Below are 22,393 nucleotides of genomic sequence, written 5' to 3' on the forward strand. Positions count from 1 at the left end.
CCTGACCTGCCTCTTTGGAAATCTGTATGCAAGTCAGGAAGCAACGGTTAGAACTGGACATGGAACAGACTGGCTCCAAATAGGAAAAGGAGTATGTCAAGGCTGTATATTGTCACCCTGCTTATTTAACTTATATGCAGAGTACATCATGAGAAACACTGGAGTGGAAGAAGCACAAGCTGGAATCAAGATTGCCAGAAGTATCAATAACTTCAGATATGCAGATGACACCACCCTCATGGCAGAAAGTGAAGAACTAAAGAGTCTCTTGATGAAAGTGAAATAGGAGAGTGAAAAAGTTGGCTTAAAACTCAACATTCAGAAAACTAAGATCATGGCATCTGGCCCCATCACTTCATGGCAAATAGATGGGAAAACAGTGGAAACAGTGGCTGACTTTATTTTTCTGGGCTCCAAAATCACTGTAGATGGTGACTGCAGCCATGAAATTAAAAGACGCTTACTGCTTGGAAGTAAAGTTATGACCAACCTAGATAGCATATTGAAAAGCAGAGACATTACTTTGCCAACAAAGGCCCGTCTAGTCAAGGCTATGGTTTTTCCTGTGGTCGTGTATGGATGTGAGAGTTGGACTATCAAGAAAGCTGCGTGCTGAAGAATTGATGCTTTTTAACTGTGGTGTTGGAGGACTCTTGAGAGTCCCTTGGACTGCAAGGAGATCCAACCAGTCCATCCTAAGGGAGACCAGTCCTGGGTGTTCATTGGAAGGACTGATGTTGGAGCTGAAACTCCAATACTTTGGCCACCTGATGTGAAGAGCTGACTCATTTGAAAAGACCCTGATGCTGGGAAAGATTGAGGGCAGAAGGAGAAGGGGATGGCAGAGGATGAGATGGTTGGATGGCATCACCGACTCGGTGGACATGGGTTTGGGTGGACTCTGGGAGTTGGTGATGGACAGGGAGGCCTGGCGTGCTGCAGTTCATGGGATCGTAGAGTCGGACACAACTGAGCGACTGAACTGAATCAATCATTAGAGATTGAAATGCACCAGGAAACCTATTGAATCATCTATAGTTTATCTGCACATTTTTGACTGCGTTACCTATGGTTCAGGTAACTAGCATCCCTTTTGGAGCAAATGGTTTTTAGGTTTGGGGAACTTGAATGTTCATAAAGAGCAGCAGTACAAGGTAATCAGGTTTCTACATGCAAAGGAAAGTCAGGCCTAATCCGATTCCTTTTATTTTTACTCCTTGAGAACTTTAGAGTGTAGGACTTCAAGCTGCAGAACAGACTAGCACTGCTTTAAGGCATGCTTGGCCATTTCTGTGTCTCAGAGACCATCTTCACTGAAGTTAGTTTATGAAAAAACCATCCCCGTGCATAGAAGAAAAATGCAGCTTGTCAGGCATACTACAAAGTATACTCACTTCCCTGTTCTCTTTCAGCTCCAGGCCTGGTGGCGAGGCACTGTGGTACGGAGAGAAATTGGTGGTTTCAAAATGCCTAAGGACAAAGATGACAGCAAGGATGTAAAAGGAAAAGGCAAAGAGAAGGACAAGAGGAGAGGCAAGAAGTGACCGAGTTATCTTTTCTGTTGGTGCTCTGGAGATGGGAAGGAGGACCTGAACGGAGTTAAGAAATATCTTTCACAGATTAACTCATCTATGGGTTGTTTCTTATTTGGATACGCCTAGCTGAGGCTTGGTTACACTAGGTCACTTTGCCTGCTATACTAGTTTTCAAACCCTGAATTAGGATTATACTGTGACTTAGGGCTTCTTCATAACTTGAACCACCCCCCACCCCCCCCCCCCCCAAAAAAAAAACTGCTGGGAATAAGTATTTTTACAAGTCTTGTGAAGATTCCTTTTGCTCTTGCTCACCAGAAAAAAAAAAAAAAAGCACACAATCTTAGTTATAGTGATGCACTAAAACATCAGTAATTTCCTGTAACATCTCTGATTCTATTCAATTTGCCTATTGTGAAAAATGATAGTAGTAAAAGCAAAAGTGAGGTGTTCAGTAGGAACTACAAGGTGACGTTTCAATGGCACCCCACTCCAGCACTCTTGCCTGGAGAATCCCATGGACGGAGGAGCCTGGTGGGCTGCAGTCCATGGGGTCGCTGAGAGTCGGACACGACTGAACGACTTCACTTTCACTTTTCACTTTCATGCATTGGAGAAGGAAATGGCAACTCACTCCAGTGTTCTTGCCTGGAGAATCCCAGGGACGGGGGAGCTTGTTGGGTGCCGTCTATGGGGTCACACAGAGTCGGACACGACTTAAGTGACTTAGCAGTAGCAGCATAATACATACACAGTAAAGTTTTAATAAAGGTTGGTGCTTGCCTTTTAAATTTATTATCACTTTACTGGTTTTTTTTAATGGGGAATGTCACATAAGAACATATATCTTATTATAAACTGCTTCAGCTCCTTTTCTGGGAAATAGGTAGGGATATAAATGATAAATGGAAGATAGAAATGCGATGTCAGGATATACAACCCATACATAGGAAAGACAGAAGATACAGGTCAGTGGGGAGATGAGTTTGGAGATATTTTTGATAAGTGAGATACTAGGGCCTATAGCTGCTTTGCTTATTACTCAATGACTGTCATCTTATGGGGTATTAAGACTAAAAAAGGTAACACATGTGAAAATCCTAACCTGTGCCTGGCACAACAAGCTTAGTCATGTTCTTTTAAAAGAACACGAGCCCACTCATGGGGTCACTCCTGGCTTGATTAATCAGAACAGAACTGTCTTGGAACATTAAGACAATTACAGAACAGTTGGAAATTTCTGAGAAAAGCTTTCCAGATATGTAATATTTCAAAATTAAGCCATACCTAACTCCAAATATAAGACAATACTTGTATCTACACTTCCTTTAAAAAGTACGTTTTGATCTCAAGGGGCTATTACGAGTTTCTACCAATGTTCCATCAGAGAATTTACCCTTTTATTTCCCAAGGGAACCATGCTTTAGATATGAACATTTTCACATCAGCCTTTATTTAATTTCATGCTACTGAAGTGTTGTCTTTTATTTTAATGTCAATATGTAAAGTGGCATACAGGCAATTAAAATAACATACATGATACTGACATTATTTATTCTTAGAACTTATGCATTATATTTACACACATACAAATATAGGACAGTGTTTTACAAAAAATTTTTTTTACTAATTACATGTTTATAACATTTTCAGAAATAAAATGAAATCTGCTATAAACCATCTTATTGCAATATGTATATAAAAAGTTTCTAAATATCCATGTTTTCCTTCATTTCTATAACCATTTAAGCACTTAGTTTTAAAAAATTCATCATACTCATCAGCATAGTCATCTATCATTAGTCATTGCTGGACTGTTACCAAGTAGAGAAATCAGACTCCTGATTAGCTGTGAAGCTATATTTTCAAAAGCTATTAAGGAAAGTGACCTACAGCTACTAAGTGTCCTACTCTATTCTAGTCAAGTACAGAGGCCCCTCCTCCCATGAGTTGTTTCCAGAGAAAATTGTTTGGAGTGCTAACCTAGTATGAGTTTGAAAGCCCAGAAACCTGTTGGCTTAAAATCTCCACAGTTGACAGGGGCCCTGGTGGGCGGGCACTCAGCCTTTTCTTCATTCACGCTTCAGTGCTGGGACGCTCGCTGCTTCAGTAGGAAGCTCATAAATGGTCAGGTGGATGTGTTACAAAGTCATCTTCAGCTTATGTTAGAGTCTAGCAAGGCTAAATGTTAAATTTTCTTTCCAGCTTAAAAAAAAGAAAAAAGGTACATACAAAATACTGAGTACAAAAATTTTCCAACATGACTTGTTTTGCATCTTGACATAGAAAAGACATTTAATATATTTTATATTTTTCTTTATTAACCAAAACTATACACAAATATTTTCTAACAATTCAAACATAAATTTGAATTAGTTTGGTAAAATATATGAATAAGGTTTCATGCTAAGTATAAAATTTGAAATAAATTAAAAAGGTCCAATTATTCCCATGGGAAAATTAGTCACAAATGTTCCAAATGTTGCATTGTGTATGTTGATTGGGATTATTCTTGCACAATATGTGACAAATAGTGGCCTTTGCTGAGTTTCATTTCAAATTGTTCTCTATAATCTGGAGATTATACTGAGGTTTAACATTGACTAGAAGTAAAAATACTTAATAGTTAAAATTCTAAACAAGCTGTATGATTGGTGGGTCTGTTTGGAACTGTAAATATAATGGGGTCTGGCTCTAAGCACTTAAAATACATTTTACTTTTGTAAAGACCCTGAAGGATTGGGCTTTTGAGCTCAGATGTTTTGTATTATATAAGGTTAAACCTGTGATGACAAGGAGAAAACATTACTTTGACCAGATACACAACGTGACTTTATCCAAAGTTACTTTCAGATGCTGCTACATGATAAAAGAGGACATCACGCTTAAATATGCACACTGGTAAAGAAACTCCAGAACAATTAACAACAGGAAAAAACTTAGATAACTAGTATCTTCACTTACTCTATTTACTTGGTTTACAAAGGCAGTGAATACCCGAAGATATCACTGACAACTAAAAGGGGCTCAAAATAGAGGGGGAAAAAGACCCAAGTGGCTTAGATTTGAAATAAAGGTTTCGTGTTGTCTGAGCCTTGGGTCATTTTACTGCACTCACAATTTAGTAAATAAGGCACTGGTGGGGGAGCTAAATGAAAAGACAGCAGCTGTTTTAAAATGCTGCAAGTGCTTTAATTCAGCTATGGAAACTGGCCCTTAGCTGAAAGAAATGTAAGTAATTTAGCTTTTCCTTTATTTTCATAATCATCCGTTAGTTGGGGAGCTGGAAGTGAATCTGCTGTGTGTGACTGGAAGATGTTCGCAGATCCAGGCATCCTGGTAGCAGCTTGGGGGGAGGGGGGAAGGGGTGCGCTCAGAGAAGTCAATACACAGGATGCAGAGTGCCACGTGCTACCAGCCTGAAGATGTGGAACCTGTGTGTAGAGTGCTTGATTCGAGTAACAGTGGGATGGTATATGGGTCCAACCTCTGAGTGGTGCTAGGGGGAGACCTAGGACACTGGCCTTAAATACCACAGCTTTTGTTTCATTGGTTCACTATACAAAATCTGGAGTGTTTACATTTTTTTGGCCAGAACAGTCCAAGTATAATATATACTTGGACTTCAATGTGGCAGAGAAACAGTGGGGTCATCACTCCCCCAATTATACAAATACCTAGTTTGGAACAATGGTCTTCACCACATGGAACACCTGGAATGGTTGTTGAAATGCAGATACCCAGGCTCACTGTAGACCCACTGGATGGGAATTTGTATTTTAACAAATTCTCCAGGAGATTCTAATGAACAACCACATTTTGAAACCTGTGGATTCCAGAGGGCTTGGAAACAGGTAAAAATAAAAGCATGTCTGTGCCTTCCAGAGAGCCAAATACCCTTCCAAGAAGTCAGTCTTCAGTATTTAAAAGAGCCCACTCTAGAAAAGCACAGCCAGGCTGGGCGTCAGTGTTGGAATGACTCCATTACTTCTCAGTAATGAAGTTTCATTTGTGAAAACCAACCATGTCTTCATAAACAATTCAATGCAAGTTGATATAACCTCCCCTAAAATGGAGAAATGAAGCAAAATATTCCTGTCAGGAATCATGGAAACAGTCCCTTTTGAGAACACGTAAGCGCTTTGTTAAGCAGACGGCGGGCAGCAGCAGTCACGCTGTCCTGTTCCACTTTGGCCAGGCCAATGCCCAAGGTGCTGGGAGTCCTTACACAGCAGATAACTGGTGCTGCTGCTGCTGCTGCTTGGGTGGGGCAAGTTCCAGGAGAGCCTGGACCGTCACGGCAACCTGGCTCAAACCTTTTTCTTCTAAAATGTGGAGAGGCAAACATAATTGCTCCTGAAATGGGACAACGTGACATAAAAACAAAAGAGAAAAGAGGATGAACGTCACAGAAGTGAAAAGAAAAAATAAGCATCTCTTCTCTCCCTCATAATAACGAATTGAGATATGGAAAGTCAGTAGCTGGGAATCTGAGCTCTGTTCATATGAGTTATACAGAAATGGTACCTGACACTCACTGTCACTTTTTTATTATTATTATTAATACAACTAAAAGTACGTACAGATTATTTCGAACATCAGAAAATAAACAAGTCACATACACTTGTACAAACAGAGGATAAACATACTATGATGGAGTAAAAGCAACATCCTTCATTCCTGATGAATAAAAAAGCAATGCAGATCAGATCAGTAAAATGAGACAGGTGAAAACAGAAAAACAGTTCCAAGTTACCAGATGGCTTAAGCCTAAAGATACAATATTGTAGGAGAAGGTGCTTTGGAAATTACAAACCACAGGAATGCAAGATAGTTTCATGGCATAACTCAGACTGCATGAGACAGGAATGGACATTATCTACATTATAGTCCTGACTATGAGAATCAGGGTTCTCATACCAGACAGGCATCATAGGAAGAAACTGAAGTATATTCTTGAGATTTAGATGTATTTGAGAAAATCCCCCCCACCCCCACCACACTGGGTAATTTATGGAAGGTCCAGTTTGAATCACTTAAAAATCTGAATTATAGAATTTAAATACAGTAATCATATCTGAAAAAGTGTTTCATATCCTAGTATTTAATGGATTAAATTATGCTGGAGAATAATGATGTGAGTTTAGTCAAGAACATCTTAATGAACATATATCTGAAAAGTGTTTACATATTTGCTTAAGGAAGTTAAACTGCTTCTTTCTTATTTACCTCATTAATGTGTTTGGTTAATCCTTTCATATAAGAAAAAAAGGCGTATCATAATAACATTTATCACTGATTAGATGAAAGAATGATTACTCTCAAAGGAATGAAAGTGGAATTCTGGCTCTACTGAAGAAGTGACTATACATATTTATTAAAGATTTTCCTCAGCTTTTCACTGGCACTTAATACAGGAAGTTTTACAAAACCAGTTGCAATAAAAAATATAACAAGTATGTATTATGAGCAGTTATTGGTATTCTTGCATTACTTTCTTTTTCTTTAATACTTACCTTGATAAAACAAGATAAATGGAATCTTTTGATCTTATAAAGCTAGCAATGTTGTGTAAATCTTTTGAGAGCAACTGCAAGTACAGATTAACTATACTTAATATGAACCTGCAGAGTGTTCTGCTTTTGGGGGAGACACATATTTCCTCTGAGGCAGATTTCTTGATCTGCACTTTCAGAAGTGCCCAGTGACCTGTGAGCCCGTGGTTTAGACATTCCCTCAGGGCTTATGTGTTCCAGATGCACATTTGCCTTCTAGCTGACTTACGCACCATTACTCCCTCCAAAAAACACACCACACCATGTGTATTATCAGTGGTTTTTTAAAAGGACAAAACTTGACAAAACTGATCTCCGACTCAGAGACGCCTTAAAAACGTCTCCCCAAACTCTGAAAGGCACTACTACTGTATAAAACTGAACTTTTCAACACAGTGTTTAATGTTCCAGCATTGACAGTAAACAGTTTTTAATGTATTAAACACTTTTCCCGTTTAATATGAAAGAAACCAAAGCAATCAGATCCTCAGACTGACTTCTACATGATGTTATTATGTTCCTCACAATCTCCCTTCATACCTGAGTTCAGTTGTCCAATTTTGTTAAGAGTTCAGGAGATTCCTGAATGTTCAGAAACACTGTTTACAAGAACCAGAATCTGAATGCAATATAAAGTAGTTGCAAGCATTAAGGCTAGAGGCTAATATACTAAACATTCTGAAAGAGACAATATTCATTGCCTTGGGTACAAAACAGAGATTGCTGCCTAATACTTTACCTGCTAGTGTTCAGATATAATCTCAACAACCTATCAAATACAAGTTTACCTATTAGCACAGTTCAAATATATTAGAAAATGCATAAATTCCAATTTTAAATTCTAAATAGGATTCCAGAAATGAAGTTTAACAAAACAGTAAATATGCTGACAGGTGCCAACCCCTGAAAGGGCAGCTCCAGATACTTGGCTTGTGTGCTGTTTTCAGTGTGGGCTCAGAATAGCAATCTAGGGAACCAACATTATCTTTGGACTGATCATCCTAATCAAATTAAAATTAAGATTAAATGGCCAGTGCCTTCCAGATATCCAGACAGCAAATAATTATTAGGTGGGCCTGTGCCTACTAATAAAAAAGAGATTTCAGGATTTCAGGGCACAGTTCAATATGGAGATCTAAGTGACCAGGTGCCCTCCCAGAACAGAAAGAGTACAACTGTTTCCTTATGAACAGCTGCTGAAAAATTCAGCAAGTCATAATTAATATTTCTCACAGTTTCAGTACTTAAGTTGTGCTGAGGCATGGAAAAATGGCCAGATGGAAATTTTACTATGCCATTTGGAAACAAACTTATAGGTCATATTTTAACAATGGGCTCAGGATTCTATTAGTAGAACCTGCTCAGCATTCATGATGAGAGAAACATGGCCTCTCAGGCCAGGAGCGGAGAAGGCAATGGCACCTTACTCCTGTACTCTTGCCTGGAAGATCCCATGGACGGAGGAGCCTGGTGGGCTGCAGTCCATGGGGTCGCTAAGAGTCGGACATGACTGAACGACTTCACTTTTACTTTTCACTTTCATGCATTGGAGAAGGAAATGGCAACCCACTCCAGTATTCTTGCTTGGAGAATCCCAGGGACGGGGGAGCTTGGTGGGCTGCCGTCTATGCGGTCGCACAGAATCTGACACGACTGAAGTGACTTAGCAGCAGCAGGCCAGGAAAATGGATGAATGAGCAGAAGAAAAAATGCTGATCTTTTTACTCTGTTAGCATCGAAAATGCTTCCTAATGTCATAAACTGCTCATCTGGGGACAAGAGGACAGGATTTATCTACTTTATTGATTAGCTCTTTGATGGCCAGAAAAAAAAAAGCACGTATGTAAATACTTTTGAATGAGAAACAAACCTCCTTTACCAAGCATGGGAATGAGGTGGAAAAATCACTGGAATGCACTCTTTCAGCTAGAGGGGGAAGATCCAATAATAAAGCATACAGAGAGTTAACATTAAAGTACAATAAAATGCCACAAAACCCAAAAGCTGGATAGATAGAGAGACAAAACTGGATTCTTCTGAATGTGCCCCAAGAGAAAGTAGTGTTTCAACAGTTCTTTTTACGCTGAGGTTTAGCTGAAGGATGTCAGAAGGGGAACAAAGATTGTCCTGTCCAAAGTGTGAGCAGGAAAGGAAAACAGAAAAACAAAGTCAGTGTATCAGAAATACAGATTTGAGTATAGAATTCAATATGATCATCTCAATCATATTCAAAGAAACATGCCCTGTAACATTTTTTACTATGATGAATCAAAATAAAATGCTGAAAAACAAAACCACAAAGAATCCTCTATGTGCTGGGCTTGATTTTACTACTAAATAGCAGAATAAAATTGTTGGTGCCTAGTATGAACATTCAGGATAAAATAAACAGAGGTGGATGCTGACTTAGAGTTATATGAGGCCTGAGGGTGGTGAGTGGGTGAGGCAACCTCTTTCTTGGCTCCTTCTTCCCCATTAACAAAAAAAAGAATAGGCCAGAAAGCAAGGACAAAACCTTGGGGTGAACAGAAGAGGGGGAAGTTTTCAGAGAAAGCCAGGTGAGTCATGAAGGTTCAAAGAATGAAGAAAGTATGATAATCAAGGGAAATTTATTACCTGGAAGTCAGGTTGTACTAAATGACTTGGTGTTTCTCTAAAAATCAAATCAAGTCCAGTTTACGAATTATTAATCTAGAGTTCTAAGGGGCCTTAGAGATCATCCACACCCTCCAGTTTACAGATTAAGCAATTAAAAGCATTACTGGACTTGATAACAGTAAAATATTCTTTCACACGTAACAGATAATAACTCTAGGACATGATATACTGGACTCAGAAGTTTTTACCACTCATTATAGTTTTTTGAATGCATCATATGATAAAAGAGAATATCCATATCCCTAGCCTTATTGGAGGTTTTCAACAGTCACTGGTATTCTTCAGTGTTTCATAATTTAACTTGTAAACATATAAAAAGTTATACTGAAAAGGGAATTCGTTCATCTTTACACGTGTTTTCTGGACAGAGGATCTGACAATTTTTTCAATACTATATGTTATCCGTTTTCAAATGATCATTATTACATTCCTGATTTTATTTACAAGTCAAACATAGCAGGTGGTTGTGTTTAGGTAAAGGTCATAATGCCCAGAAGTAGGAGAGAACAAATGGAGAAGACATATAGGTTTCTTCTCCTCTTCCATGGCAGAAGGACCTGAGAATGTGAGTTTAATGCTATGAGTTTGTATTTATTCATTTTCTTCATTTCATTTTAGGTAAACAATTAAGTGTTTTAGCAGAAGTAGCAGCAGAACGGGAACACATCTAAAAGCGGTAGTGATGGCGGTGGTGAGGCTTGGGTGAAAGGCAGAAGTGGAGAAGGACGAGGTGGCCCGTGTGGAATGTCCACTTCCTCTTTCTGGTGGAGAGGGATGGGAGGGGGGATGTGTCAAGAACTCCAGTCTAAAACCACCTTGGAGAAACACCCAGTCTTTTAAATTGCATTTTTTTCCGTCTCCTGCCTTCAAATAAAAACTGTTAACCACTGCTTGGCCAATCGTAGATTAACATGCATGCTTTAAAATGCACACTGTTACACTGTAAAGTGATTATCAGACAATTTAAAATAAATTAAAAAAATAAAAGGCACACTGTTTTTGATTTTGTTGACTGATGGCAGTTACCTTCTGAAAGAATTTCAGTGTATGGACTTTAAATCTCAGACAGATGATGGTTCTGTCAAGTCCAGAGTGAGTGTACACTGTAAGAAGTCCTTTAACAGTCTGACACAGGCTAAGTGTGCCAGTATGTCTAGCTGTGTGGGGCCGTTCTCAGCACCCTTCTCTCTAGGTGTGCACTGCCTCTTTTTAATCACTCCTCGTCTCCCTCTGGGTCCCATTCCCTGCGCCAACCTGTGCCACATTCTCTTATTCAAAGACACTGTGCTAAGAAACTGGGGAAGCTACTGGGCATGCCTGTGATGGTCAGGTAGGAACAAATTAAGTAGGCATAAGGGAAACCCTGAGTGTTAAACTGTACAAGGGAATATTAGAACCTGTCTGTTAATATGGAGAAATGTAGGCTATTTATCTAGAAATCTTATTAATGCTCTCAATATGTTTAAATATGACTTGTTCTAAAAGAGATGATAAGCCTTTAAAAATCAGTACGATGTTCAGATGACCAATTTGCTTTGAATTTGTCCACAGGAACAAAAATGATCCTTGCTGTCACTAAATGTGCATTTCAGTTATTTTATAACTCAGCTTAATAAAACAAAAAAGAAAAAAGTGAAAAGTAAGTAGTAGAATAAAAATCTACTTAATAGAAGAAGAAAAAACACTCATGGGAGTTCACGCTGCCTAATGCAGCTGCTCTGTGTAGCTGGGCTTGCTTCCCCTTTATAAAAACGCTGAAAGGGAAAGGCGCCCATTGGACAAGTGATGCTATGACCTTCTCAATTCATGCTAGTTAAAGAATGGTGAATTGGGTAAAATGAGTCACTGTCAGTGAAAGCCCTTGGGACAAGAGCCTAGCTTCGAGAGAAACAGTGGAGTTGTTGTCGAGGCCAATACTGGGTTTCTGACAGCTAATTAAGGTGATAGAAAAGAGTCATGTTTTTCTCTTTGAATACTGGACAAAATATGGTGACAAGAACTGTAATGGTTGTGATGAATGAAGAAAGTATCAAATGGTACCAGTTTTTATTTCTTTAAATTTATCTATATATGTCATTATATATAGTATTTTTTAAGAATACCATACTTAATTGTTTTTTAAAGGGTAAAAGTTTAACTATTTGTACCATTAAAGGGCAATAAAGCTATAACTGAGGAATCTGGAGGCAAAAAAACCCTCAAGAGCGGGACCAGTGCCTAAAAATGGTCTCCTGTGTATTCAATTCCAAAGAGCTTTAGTAGGAAAAGCTGGTAAAATCTGTAGCTTAGTCAACAACGCTGTCTAGGTGTTTATTACTTTGGATGACACACTATGTTTATGCTTATGTTCACAGTCCAGGAACCTGTATATAGTTGAATATACAGGTGAACTGTATATAGTCATCTCTCTGTGCCATTTTTGCAGTATTTCTCAAAGTCTAAAGTTATTTCAAAATGAACATTTTTTAAAAGTATTAAAGCAAGTGTTAAAAAACTGAAGCCAACTGAAGCATTCTTAGTCTAAGAAGCACATATTCTGAAGCATAGCCTCTACTGTGTATGAAGTTGTCTACAAGTTAATGAGCAAGTGGGGATATTTAGAAAATTTCAAAATAACTATTTTTGATTACTTGGCACTAATTACTTACTATAACATTGAAATTAATTAATAATACAATCATGTTAGTAATTATCAGCTTAGCACAGAACTATCCTATAAGATATTAAATACTGGCATTTCTAAAAGATTTTAGGAATGTAATACCCAAATTTATTTATTTCTTATGTAAACATAAGAAATAAAATTTATTACCTGAGGTACACCGATTTTTCTGCAAGCTTCTAGGAAATTCTCCACATTTCGTCTACATTTTGCCATTGTTAATTTAGGCTGCAAAACAAAGAAAACAGTATTATTAGCAAAGTTTAAAAAAATTTGCTAACTAAAAACACTCCTGCCAGTGGCTTCATAAATTCAATGTTCTAGATTGGAGGGTTAGCAAACTTTTTCTTAAAGATCAGATAATAAACATGTTAGGCCTCAGGGCAATATGATCTGTTGCAACCATTCAAATCTGCTAAGAGACTGAAAGCAACCATAGGCAATATATAAACAAGTGAGTGACTGTGTCCTAATAAAACTTTATTTACAAAAATAGGTACTGGCCTATGGCCCATAGTATGCCACTCCCTACTTTATAGACACTGGGCTTTGATTTTTATAAAGCAAGTACTAAACAGAGAAATTTCAGGAGGATGGCTGTCTAATTTTTTTCCACTTTAAAATACACACCAAAGAAAATGTGGAGGAATAGCAAAATCAATTACCTACAGCTCAGTCAATCAAGTATAATCACGGTTCGCACTTTGGTTCATTTCTTTCAGTCTTTTTAAAGAAAATAATAATAATAAAATCAACAGCCTTTGCCCATAAATAAAGAACCATTTTCCAAAAGGTGAAAATTTCCAATAGGAAAATCACTACTAAACTTGTTTTTCTGAAAATATCTCTGATGACTAGAACATAGCTGCACTGCATGACCTCAAGTTGTGATAAATTTTTTTTTGCCAAGTGGGTTATCTTGTGAGAAAGAAATATGAATCCCATTTCCCAAAGTGGTTAACAAACTCAGCTGTTCAAATTCATCTGCTGGTTTAAGCATCAGGCATGGAAGCCAACATCTCACCTAGAGCCAGACATTCTGGAGTCTGAAGCCAAGTGGGCCTTAGGAAGCATCACTATGAACAAAGCTAGTGGAGGTGATGGAATTCCAGTTGAGCTATTTCAGATCCTCAAAGATGATGCTATTAAAGTGCTGCACTCATGCCAGCAAATTTGGAAAACTCAGCAGTGGCTACAGGACTGGAAAAGGTCAGTGTTCATTCCAATCCCAAAGAAGGGCAATGCCAAAGAATGTTCAAACTACCGCACAACTGCACTCATTTCACATGTTAGCAAAGTAATGCTCAAAATTCTCCAAGCCAGGCTTCACAGTACATGAACCAAGAACTTCCAGATGTATGAGCTGGATTTAGAAAAGGAAGACGAACCAGAGATCAATTTGCCAACGTCTGTTGGATCATAGAAAAAGCAGAAGAATTCTGGAAAAACATCTACTTCTGCTTCATTGACTGCACTAAAGCCTTTGACTGTGTGGATCGCAACAAACTGGAAAATTCTTCAAGATATGGAAATACCAGACCACCTTACTTGCCTCCTGCGAAACCTGTATGCAGGTCAAGAGGCAACAGTTAAAACTGTACATGAACAACAGACTCGTTCAAAATTGAGAAAGGAGTAAGGCTGTATATTGTCACCCTGTTTATTTAACTTATATGCAGAGTACATCATGTGAAATGCCAGGATGAAGTACAAGCTGGAATCAAGATTGCTGGGAAAAATATCAATAACCTCAGATAATGCAGATGACACCACCCTTATGGCATAAAGCAAAGAGGAACTAAACAGCCTCCTGATGAAGGTGAAAGAGGACAGTGAAAAAGCTGGCTTAAAACTTAACATTCAAAAAATGAAGATCATGGCAAATAAATGGGGAAACAGTGGAAACAGTGACAGACTTTATTTTCTTCAGCTCCAAAATCACTGCAGATGGTGACTGCAGCCATGAAACTAAAAGATGCTTGCTCCTTGGAAGAAAAGCTATGACCAACCTGGACAGCATATTAAAAAGCAGAGACATTACTTTGCCTACAAAGGTCCGTCTAGTCAAAGCTATGGTTTTTCCAGTAGTCATGTATGATGTGAGAATTGGATCATAAAAAAGGCTGCGTGCCAAAGAATTGATGCTTTTCAACTGTGGTGTTGGAGAAGACTCTTGAGAGTCCTTTGGACTGCAAAGAGATCAAACTAGTCAATCCTAAAGGAAATCAATCCTGAATATTCACTGGAAGGACTGATGCTGAAGCTCCAATACCTTGGCCACCTGATGTGAAGAGCAGACTCATTAGAAAAGACCCTGATGCTGGGAAAGATTGAAGGTAGGAGGAGAAGGGGATGACAGAAGACAAGATGGATGGATAGCATCACTGACTCAATGGACATGAGTTTGAACAAGCTCTGGGAGATGGTGAAGGACTGGGAAGTTTGGCGTGCTATAGTCCATCAGGTCGCAAAGAGTTGGACATGACTTAGGGACTGAACAACAACAAAACTTAATGTTATATCCCTGTTTCTTTGATAAACAAGGTCCATGTGTTTAATTTCTCTAAGTGGTTTAACATTTATAAAATACTGTTATTTTTCCTATATGTATTTTACATGCTTAAATGAAAGGTACTCTGAGTGATCAAGATAAAGATCGTTAGTCACCTGTACTCTCAAATTTCACTTTCCACATGAGCTCCTTGCTACTTCCTAAGTATTTCCCTGGAATATATGAAGAATGACAGATTTATTTTATATTATTAAAAAACATTATGTTTCTTAACTCAGTTGACAGAAACTGGGAAGAATGCAAAGTATGAATAAGCCCTTCCCTTTCTGGCGCGGCCAAATAGCATGCCAATTCCTATTCTCTTAATCACCACCTCAGGACCCAAACCAAGTCTTTCAAGTCTTGGAAGCATAGTTGACTTGGCAGGACTGTTACTCCTCTTTGTCTTTTCTACACAAAGCCGAAAGCCTGTTTTCTGAGGTCACTAAATAAAAATTGGCCACCTATTTTCTTTAGAAGCAAATGCATGACTCTATTTTTGGATGTGCTAGAGGGAAAAGGGCTGTATCAGTCTCCTGGGACCTTGGTAACAAAAGCAGCTTTTATAATTAGAATAAAAGGTCCTTGGGAGGCTTAAACGATTTGCATCTGGAGAGGCAGCAAGATGAACGTCCTGAGTGGCAATCCAGAGGCCTGGATACAACTGCATTAAGACTAAAGGATTTGTATCAGGAAGCGTGTGCTAAATAACAACAAATGACCAGAAAATGAGATTCTGAAAAGGTTAGACACTGCTAAGCATGTTACAAATGCACAGTATCCATTCAGACTCATCAAAAGAGATGTCACAACATCAAATAATAATCAATGCAATGTGGAAACTTTGATTATATCCTGCTGTGTGTCTGTGTACTGGTGAGGGGACAGGAGGAAAAACAGCCATGAAAAGATATTCTTGGAATAACTGGGGATATGCAAATATCACCTGTGAATGCTACTGGTGTCTCATCCAGTGTCTCTACTCAGCCTGTGCATCTATCCTCCTTTCCTACCCCCACTCCCTGCTGGCTGCTAAGGGCTCACAGCTGTCTCTTCTCAGTTTCGGGCTGATCCCACAGGGAGCTCTGAATGAATCATATCCCACTGCCACCAACAGGGTCTAGCGCCCACATCCTACAATCCCTGGCTTCAAGCTATGGGTAAGAGCAAAGTGACCTAGGACATTCTCAGAAATATTTAGGGGTAAGGTGTTATTCCTTTAATATGCCATGATCTTCCTTAGCTTTTTCATCTCGGAATACTATGTCCAGGATGACGTTCTCCCTCTCTGTAATGCTGGCAAATTTCTACTCATACTTAAAGAATTAGTTCAAATTTTACCTCCTCCTCTGCTGGCAAGGCTTTCCTGAACTTTCCAGGCAGCACTGAAGTGGTCCCTTTTTTGTATTCCCATAGCACACGTCTGACCCAACTCTTTTATAATAGCACACAGATGTAAGTTACTGTTTACAGGCCTGTTTTTTCTCTAGCAGAAGACCCAGAAGGCAGGGGCTAGACTCTATTCATATTTGTATCCTTAGCACTCGCATAATGCCTGCCTCTTAACAAATGTCTGGTGAAGAACCAACTTTTTTTAAGCATTAAACTTACTACAGCTGGTGAGGGAACGTGAATGCTTGGGACAGATCGAGGCCGCACATGATTGGCTAAATGGCAAAGAACGACACCATCGGTTAGAGCTGCTCCAAGATCACAAGGCAGAGATACCTTCAACCGGTATTCAATATGCTAAAAATCAAGATAAAAAGCAAATAACTTAAGTACCACAATCTCTTATTTTATCTTTCTATCCTAAGACAATAATCTAAGGAGATCCAGTATTACACACACATGTATATGTGTGTGGTCAACGTATGTATATACGTGCGGCACAGGTGACAGTGCTGCCAAGTCCCACACCAGAATTCATTTACAATTTTCTGATTAAAAACAAAAAACTAGATACAATTTTAAAATAAACCCTACATATGATTAAGTGTGGTATATATATGTGCACATATACATTAATTTTTATTAACTCTAACAAGATTTCTCTACATTGAAGCAGAAAAAAATTTTAAATAAGTAGGGCCAGGGGTTGAGCTTTATGGAGTAACCCATCTCATTTTCCTAGTAAATAGCTGAAAAAATTCATCACACAATGGACAGCTGTTGATTCTATTAAAAATGTGTAAGTTAAATGAAAAAGTAATGCCAGGATCATGGGTTACAGCAATATCACTTAAAAAAGTTTAACTCAAAGGCAATGTATATACTTTCCGTAGTTGATCTATTAATTCTAGCTCTTCTTCTCTCTGTCTTGAATTCTGTCTTGTTACCGGATCTTTCAAATCAGTGGTTGGTACAGAAGATGAAAGGAGGGGTGAAGCATGACCTAAAAAATATTGATATGTGAGACAGAAAAGCGACTGCTAGTGTTGCAAAAATACTCAGGTCCGCCCGATCAGTTTCCTTGAAAGTACAGCACTTTCTACTTCTGTATTGCCTTTTTAAAAAAAGGATTTTATAATGGAAATTTAAAAATATGCGCAATAATAGGGAGAATAGTATGAAAAACTACCAAATGTCCATTATCCATTGGGCTCAACTATTTTGTGTTTGATCACATCCATTTAAAAGTGTTTTTATTGAATATCACACCCCCCAAAATTACACAAATCATAAGCAAAGAGCTCTCAATAAATTATCATCACAAAGTAGACACAAGCAAGTCAATAAATGGAAAATTACCAACACCCAGGAGACTCTCTCCTGTTCTCTGCCCATTGGTACCCAAGAGTTATTTCTAACACCATGGGTTCTAACTATGTAAACTTCCTCGCTTCTAATACCACAGATTAGTTTTGTCCATTTTTGAACTTTCTATAAATAAAACCATATTATATGTGTGTATGCTTTTGGGTTTGGCATCTTTTTGATCAACATTATAAGATTTATTCACATTGTTGTATGTATTACCTTGTTCATTTTCATTGCCTATTTGGTATCCTATTGTACAAACATACCATAATTATGTATCCATTGTATTGTTGTTGATGGACATTCAGTTTGGGGCTATTATGAATAACATTGCTATGAATATTTTTGTACATATCTTTTGGTATAGATATTACATGTTTCAGAAAGTAAAGTTGCTATTCATAGGATACATCGGATTGGCCAAAAGTTTGTTCAATAAAGTTCTTCATGAAAATGAAAAATTTATTTTATTTTTATCTAAAACCAAGTGAACTACCTGACCAACTCAACAAGTATTCAGCATAAGCAGATAATGTAAACAGTTTTCTATGCTAATTTACAGTCCCACCAGCAGCACACCTCTGGTTTGAGTTTAAATCTCACTATATCTATCAGTTACATTTACAGTGATTTTGGGAGTGAAATGTCTTGTTTCCACATTTAGGTAACTTCTTTGGGGATAAGCAGAGATTTGCCATATTAACTAAAAACCATGAGGCTATGTAGATCTGTTTTTAAATTACTGATTCATTTCTTTAACAATATAGACAGCTTTTACCAATGGAAAAATCTAAGAGGATGTTATAGGGAGAAGAGACATTCATTCCCTGAACCCTAAAAGAGTATTTTTTTTTTTGTTCAAACACTATAACCTGCTTTTAGGTGATACTAAGAAACTTTCTGAACAAAATGAATTTAAGCAAGATTAAGATTCTCTTCCTTTAATGTCAGTGAGATCACAGACAAATGCAGAGCTTAAAACTTTGTCTCAGTGACACCACAGGGTAGAAGTTTATTATTGTGTTTTGTTTTTGTTTGGCCACACCACACAGGTTGCAGGATCTTAGTTCCCTGACCATGGATTGAACCCGGGCCCTGGCAGCAAGAGCACCGAGTCCTAACCATTGGATTGCCAAGGAATTCCCAGGGGAGAAATTCAAAAGCATGTTAACAGTTAATGTCATTGTATAACCACCTCCACCCCTATCCCTCTTTTAGTCACTACCACCTACCTTTGTTTGTTTCTGTCCTGACAGCTCCCCGGAAAAGGAAGCTTTCAGGGCGCTGGGGCTGGTTTCTCTGGATAGCAGCAGGAAAAGAATATGCAGGGGAATGATGAGCTGAATCAGCATGGAAAAGCAAAATAAAATTAAAGGAGATGGAAAAAAATTAAATATAATAATAGACGTGACAAAAGTTCAATAAATGATAAATGAAAAAGAAATGTTAAATGTTGCAATGATATAAAATAATAATTTTATTAATAGAAAAATCTGGTACAGAAAAGTAACCCTGAAAACAGGAGGGCTGTTTGTATGTATTTTTATTTTTTAGGCCACGCCACATGGCTTGTGGAATCTCAGTTCCCCAACCAGGGATTGAACCCAGACCATGGCAGTGAAAGCCTGGAATCCTAACCCCTAGGCCACCAGGGAATTCCCTGTTTGTTTGAATCTTTCACTTTAGTTGTGGTGTGTGGGCTTAGCTGCTCCACGACATGTGGGATCTTAGTTCTCCAACCGGGGATCAAACCTACACTCCCTGCATTGAAAGGTGGATTCTTAACTACTGGACCACCAGCGAAGTTTCATGTATGTATTTTTAATTGTCATGTTATTCTTGGTGTTATCAATAAAGACAGAATGAATGTTAATATATTAAATAGTCTTGTGCCAACCTATAGCCCTGCTAGCAAATACTCATTTTTTTGTATCAAAAGGCTGAGTAGCTGAACAACCAATTGAATTAAAAAATGAAAAATGTGCAGAGTTCCCATATTTGTGCCTGATTTCTCAGAAAAGGAAGCCACTGCCATTTAAGAAGGAATTTATCAGGAAAACGCTGGTAAAGAATTATAATAAGGATGTGGTTAATTGTACTTTTGTGTCTATTACCTGTTTCTGTTGTAGGTGAATTTGATACAGCATTAGATCTGTCATCATTCTGTGGAGAAATAAATACATCAATACTTATTATTCAAGAAGAGGTACTTTCCACATTTGTGGTAACTTAGGGATTATAAAAAAAAATCATGCAACTCTATTCAAAATAAAATTCAGAAATGAGAATTTGGTATAATAAATTAATTTTGAATATTTTTTAATGCCAAATCTTTTACTTGGTTCTAGAGAATATAAGATTTAAGTAACACATTCTCTAAAGATAGTCCTATTATGTAACAGGTCTTTCCTAAGACTGTGAAAAATTAAAATCATCCTAAGGCAGAAAATTTTATTGGGAAATGTATAGGAGAGAATAAAATTTTATTTTACAATAGTGTTTTTCTGGGATACTTTCTAAAGTATTTCTCCTCTACTCCTCAAATAATGTTTTAAGAAAGAGTAATGAAGGTTTCTTCATTTCATGTAGGAAATAAGATGGTGCAAGATGATAGCTGTATTTTGAGACTAGTATTTGAATCCAAGATCTTTTAAATGTATTGACCAAAGGAACTATAAAGGAGAGAGAAGTAGCTCAACTGGTATAAGGTATACCTAAAAAAAGGGACTGAAGTGAAGTTAATTAAAAAAGAAGTATTGGTTAGCTGGGTTAAAGATATTAAAGACATGGCAGAGAAGTAAAATCAACAAAAGCTAGAATTAACCAGTTTTTTAGGACTTGATATCAAGTTATATTCAATGATTAATGAATTGTACTCAATAATTTATGCTAACTGAGACATTTTTGAACAGAATGACTTTAAAACACATACATACACATATATACACTCCCATACACATATACACACTCCCATGCTTTTTTCTCCCTTTTGGGTTTCAGTATTTTCAGAAATCTTTTATCTCAAATTGTAGTTGGGTAGGTGAAATTAATGATGAAAGGAAATTTTAACTGCTATAAATAAATAATAAACAGAAGCCATGCTGTTGAGAAAATTCCTGGACTGACCTGAAAGACAATTCTGAGGTAATGATTCCTTGATTTTATACTCTCAGGCCAAGAATTAAGACTTAAAAAGTAAGCTGCATTCTTGAGTGAAGAACTGTATCACATCTTCATTAGTGAAAAAGACAATATGTTCATCAAGTATAAAGATGCCAGTAAACAAAGTTTAGGATGCTGAGAAGAAATGGGAATTTAAATAACAAGTTTAAAGTAAGAGCAACAGGCACTAGTAAAGGGAATGAACAGGCAAGCGAGGCAAAAGCTGGATATCTTTATAAGGGAACAAAAGACTATCCTTATGTCAAAGAATATGAAACAGGAAGGAGAAAGCTAGTTAGCTAAACAAAGACCTGTTGAAGAACCAATGGTACAAACTGAAAAACATAAGAAGTAGAGATTATTCCAGATACAGAGGGGAAAAAAAAAATTAAAAAGACCTATTACTGTGAGATAGATTAGAAACTTTTAACACATTTAGGAAATAAAATGATAAAGTTAATAGGCAACTCTACTAGATAAGGATCATGGCATCTGGTCCCATCATGGCAAACAGAGGGGGAAACACTGGAAACAGTGACAGACTTTATTTTTGGGGCTCCAAAATCACTGCAGATGGTGACTGCAGTCATGAAATTAAAAGACGCTTGCTCCTAGGAAGAAAAGTTATGACCAACCTGGACAGCATATTAAAAAGCAGAGACATTACTTTGCCAACAAAGGTCCGTCTAGTCAAAGCTATGTTTTTTCCAGAAGTCATGTATGGATGTGAGAGTAGGACCATAAAGAAAGCTGAGCACTGAAGAATTGATGCTGTTGAACTGTGGTGTTGGAGAAGACTCTTGGGAGTCCCTTACACAGCAAGGAGACCCAGCCAGTCCATCCTAAAGGAAATAAGTCCTGAATATTCAGTGGAAGGACTGATGTTAAAGCTGAAACTCCAATACTTTGGCCATTTGATGCAAAGAACTGACTCATTTGAGAAGACCCTGATGCTGGGAAAGACTGAAGGCGGGAGAAGGGGACGACAGAGGATGAGATGGTTGGATGGCATCACCGACTCAATGGACATGAGTTTGAGTAAACTCCAGGAGTTGGTGATGGACAGGGAGGCCCGGTGTGCTACAGTCCATGGGGTTGCAAAGAGTCCGACACGACTGAGCGACTGAACTGAACTAGGTAAGGAAGAGCTAAAACACATTCCACTAAATGGCAGCCAATATTCTCACCTCCAGAAGTACCAAAAGATAACATGCTGTTGGGTATAATGGAAAACAAAGCCAGACTAGACGGGACTTATAAAATGGGGACTTTTTAAAATATATTTTTATTGAAACTGTAAATCTAACTGATTTGCATTCCAGTATATAAAATAATTAGCTCAAACCATGCTGATATCCTGACTGTAACAAATTAACTTTTCTCTTATATACCTTCCTTGAAAGAATTTTGAAAACAGTCCCTCAGATAATTTTCTGTGTTGTTCAAATAAGGAACGTACTGAGAAAGGCTAGCAAAAGGTTAATATAGAAGAGAATTAGAAAGTTTTTTC

General features: G+C 37.8%; 2 protein-coding genes across 15 annotated transcripts in view; one reads left to right on the forward strand and one right to left on the reverse strand.

Moving 5' to 3' along the window:
- The window catches only part of IQCG (IQ motif containing G), a 54,701-nt gene extending 52,922 nt beyond the window's left edge, over positions 1 to 1,779 (forward strand). For 4 of the 5 annotated variants that reach the window (XM_044942774.2, XM_044942771.2, XM_044942769.2 and 1 more), the window contains one exon: positions 1,413 to 1,779. In XM_044942774.2, the coding sequence (XP_044798709.2) occupies positions 1,413 to 1,544 (132 nt within the window). In that variant the 3' untranslated portion in view covers positions 1,545 to 1,779. The remainder of the gene's footprint in view (positions 1 to 1,412) is intronic. The other variant, XR_006551073.2, reaches the window with a different exon arrangement.
- Positions 1,780 to 2,967: 1,188 nt separating this feature from the next.
- LRCH3 (leucine rich repeats and calponin homology domain containing 3) overlaps positions 2,968 to 22,393 on the reverse strand; it is a 104,698-nt gene continuing 85,272 nt past the window's right edge. For 6 of the 10 annotated variants that reach the window (XM_006078501.3, XM_006078498.3, XM_006078497.3 and 3 more), the window contains 6 exons: positions 19,836 to 19,884; positions 18,954 to 19,061; positions 17,238 to 17,356; positions 16,573 to 16,710; positions 12,561 to 12,638; positions 8,875 to 9,217 (listed from right to left, as the gene is read on the reverse strand). In XM_006078501.3, coding sequence (XP_006078563.1) covers positions 9,017 to 9,217; positions 12,561 to 12,638; positions 16,573 to 16,710; positions 17,238 to 17,356; positions 18,954 to 19,061; positions 19,836 to 19,884 — 693 coding nt within the window. In that variant the 3' untranslated portion in view covers positions 8,875 to 9,016. Of the gene's footprint in view, positions 5,892 to 8,874; positions 9,218 to 12,560; positions 12,639 to 16,572; positions 16,711 to 17,237; positions 17,357 to 18,953; positions 19,062 to 19,835; positions 19,885 to 22,393 lie in introns of those variants that run through there. The other 4 variants (XM_006078499.4, XM_044942808.2, XM_025285469.3 and 1 more) reach the window with 3 other exon arrangements.

The sequence above is a fragment of the Bubalus bubalis genome, chromosome 1, assembly GCF_019923935.1.
Source record: "Bubalus bubalis isolate 160015118507 breed Murrah chromosome 1, NDDB_SH_1, whole genome shotgun sequence".
Taxonomy (NCBI): domain Eukaryota; kingdom Metazoa; phylum Chordata; class Mammalia; order Artiodactyla; family Bovidae; genus Bubalus; species Bubalus bubalis.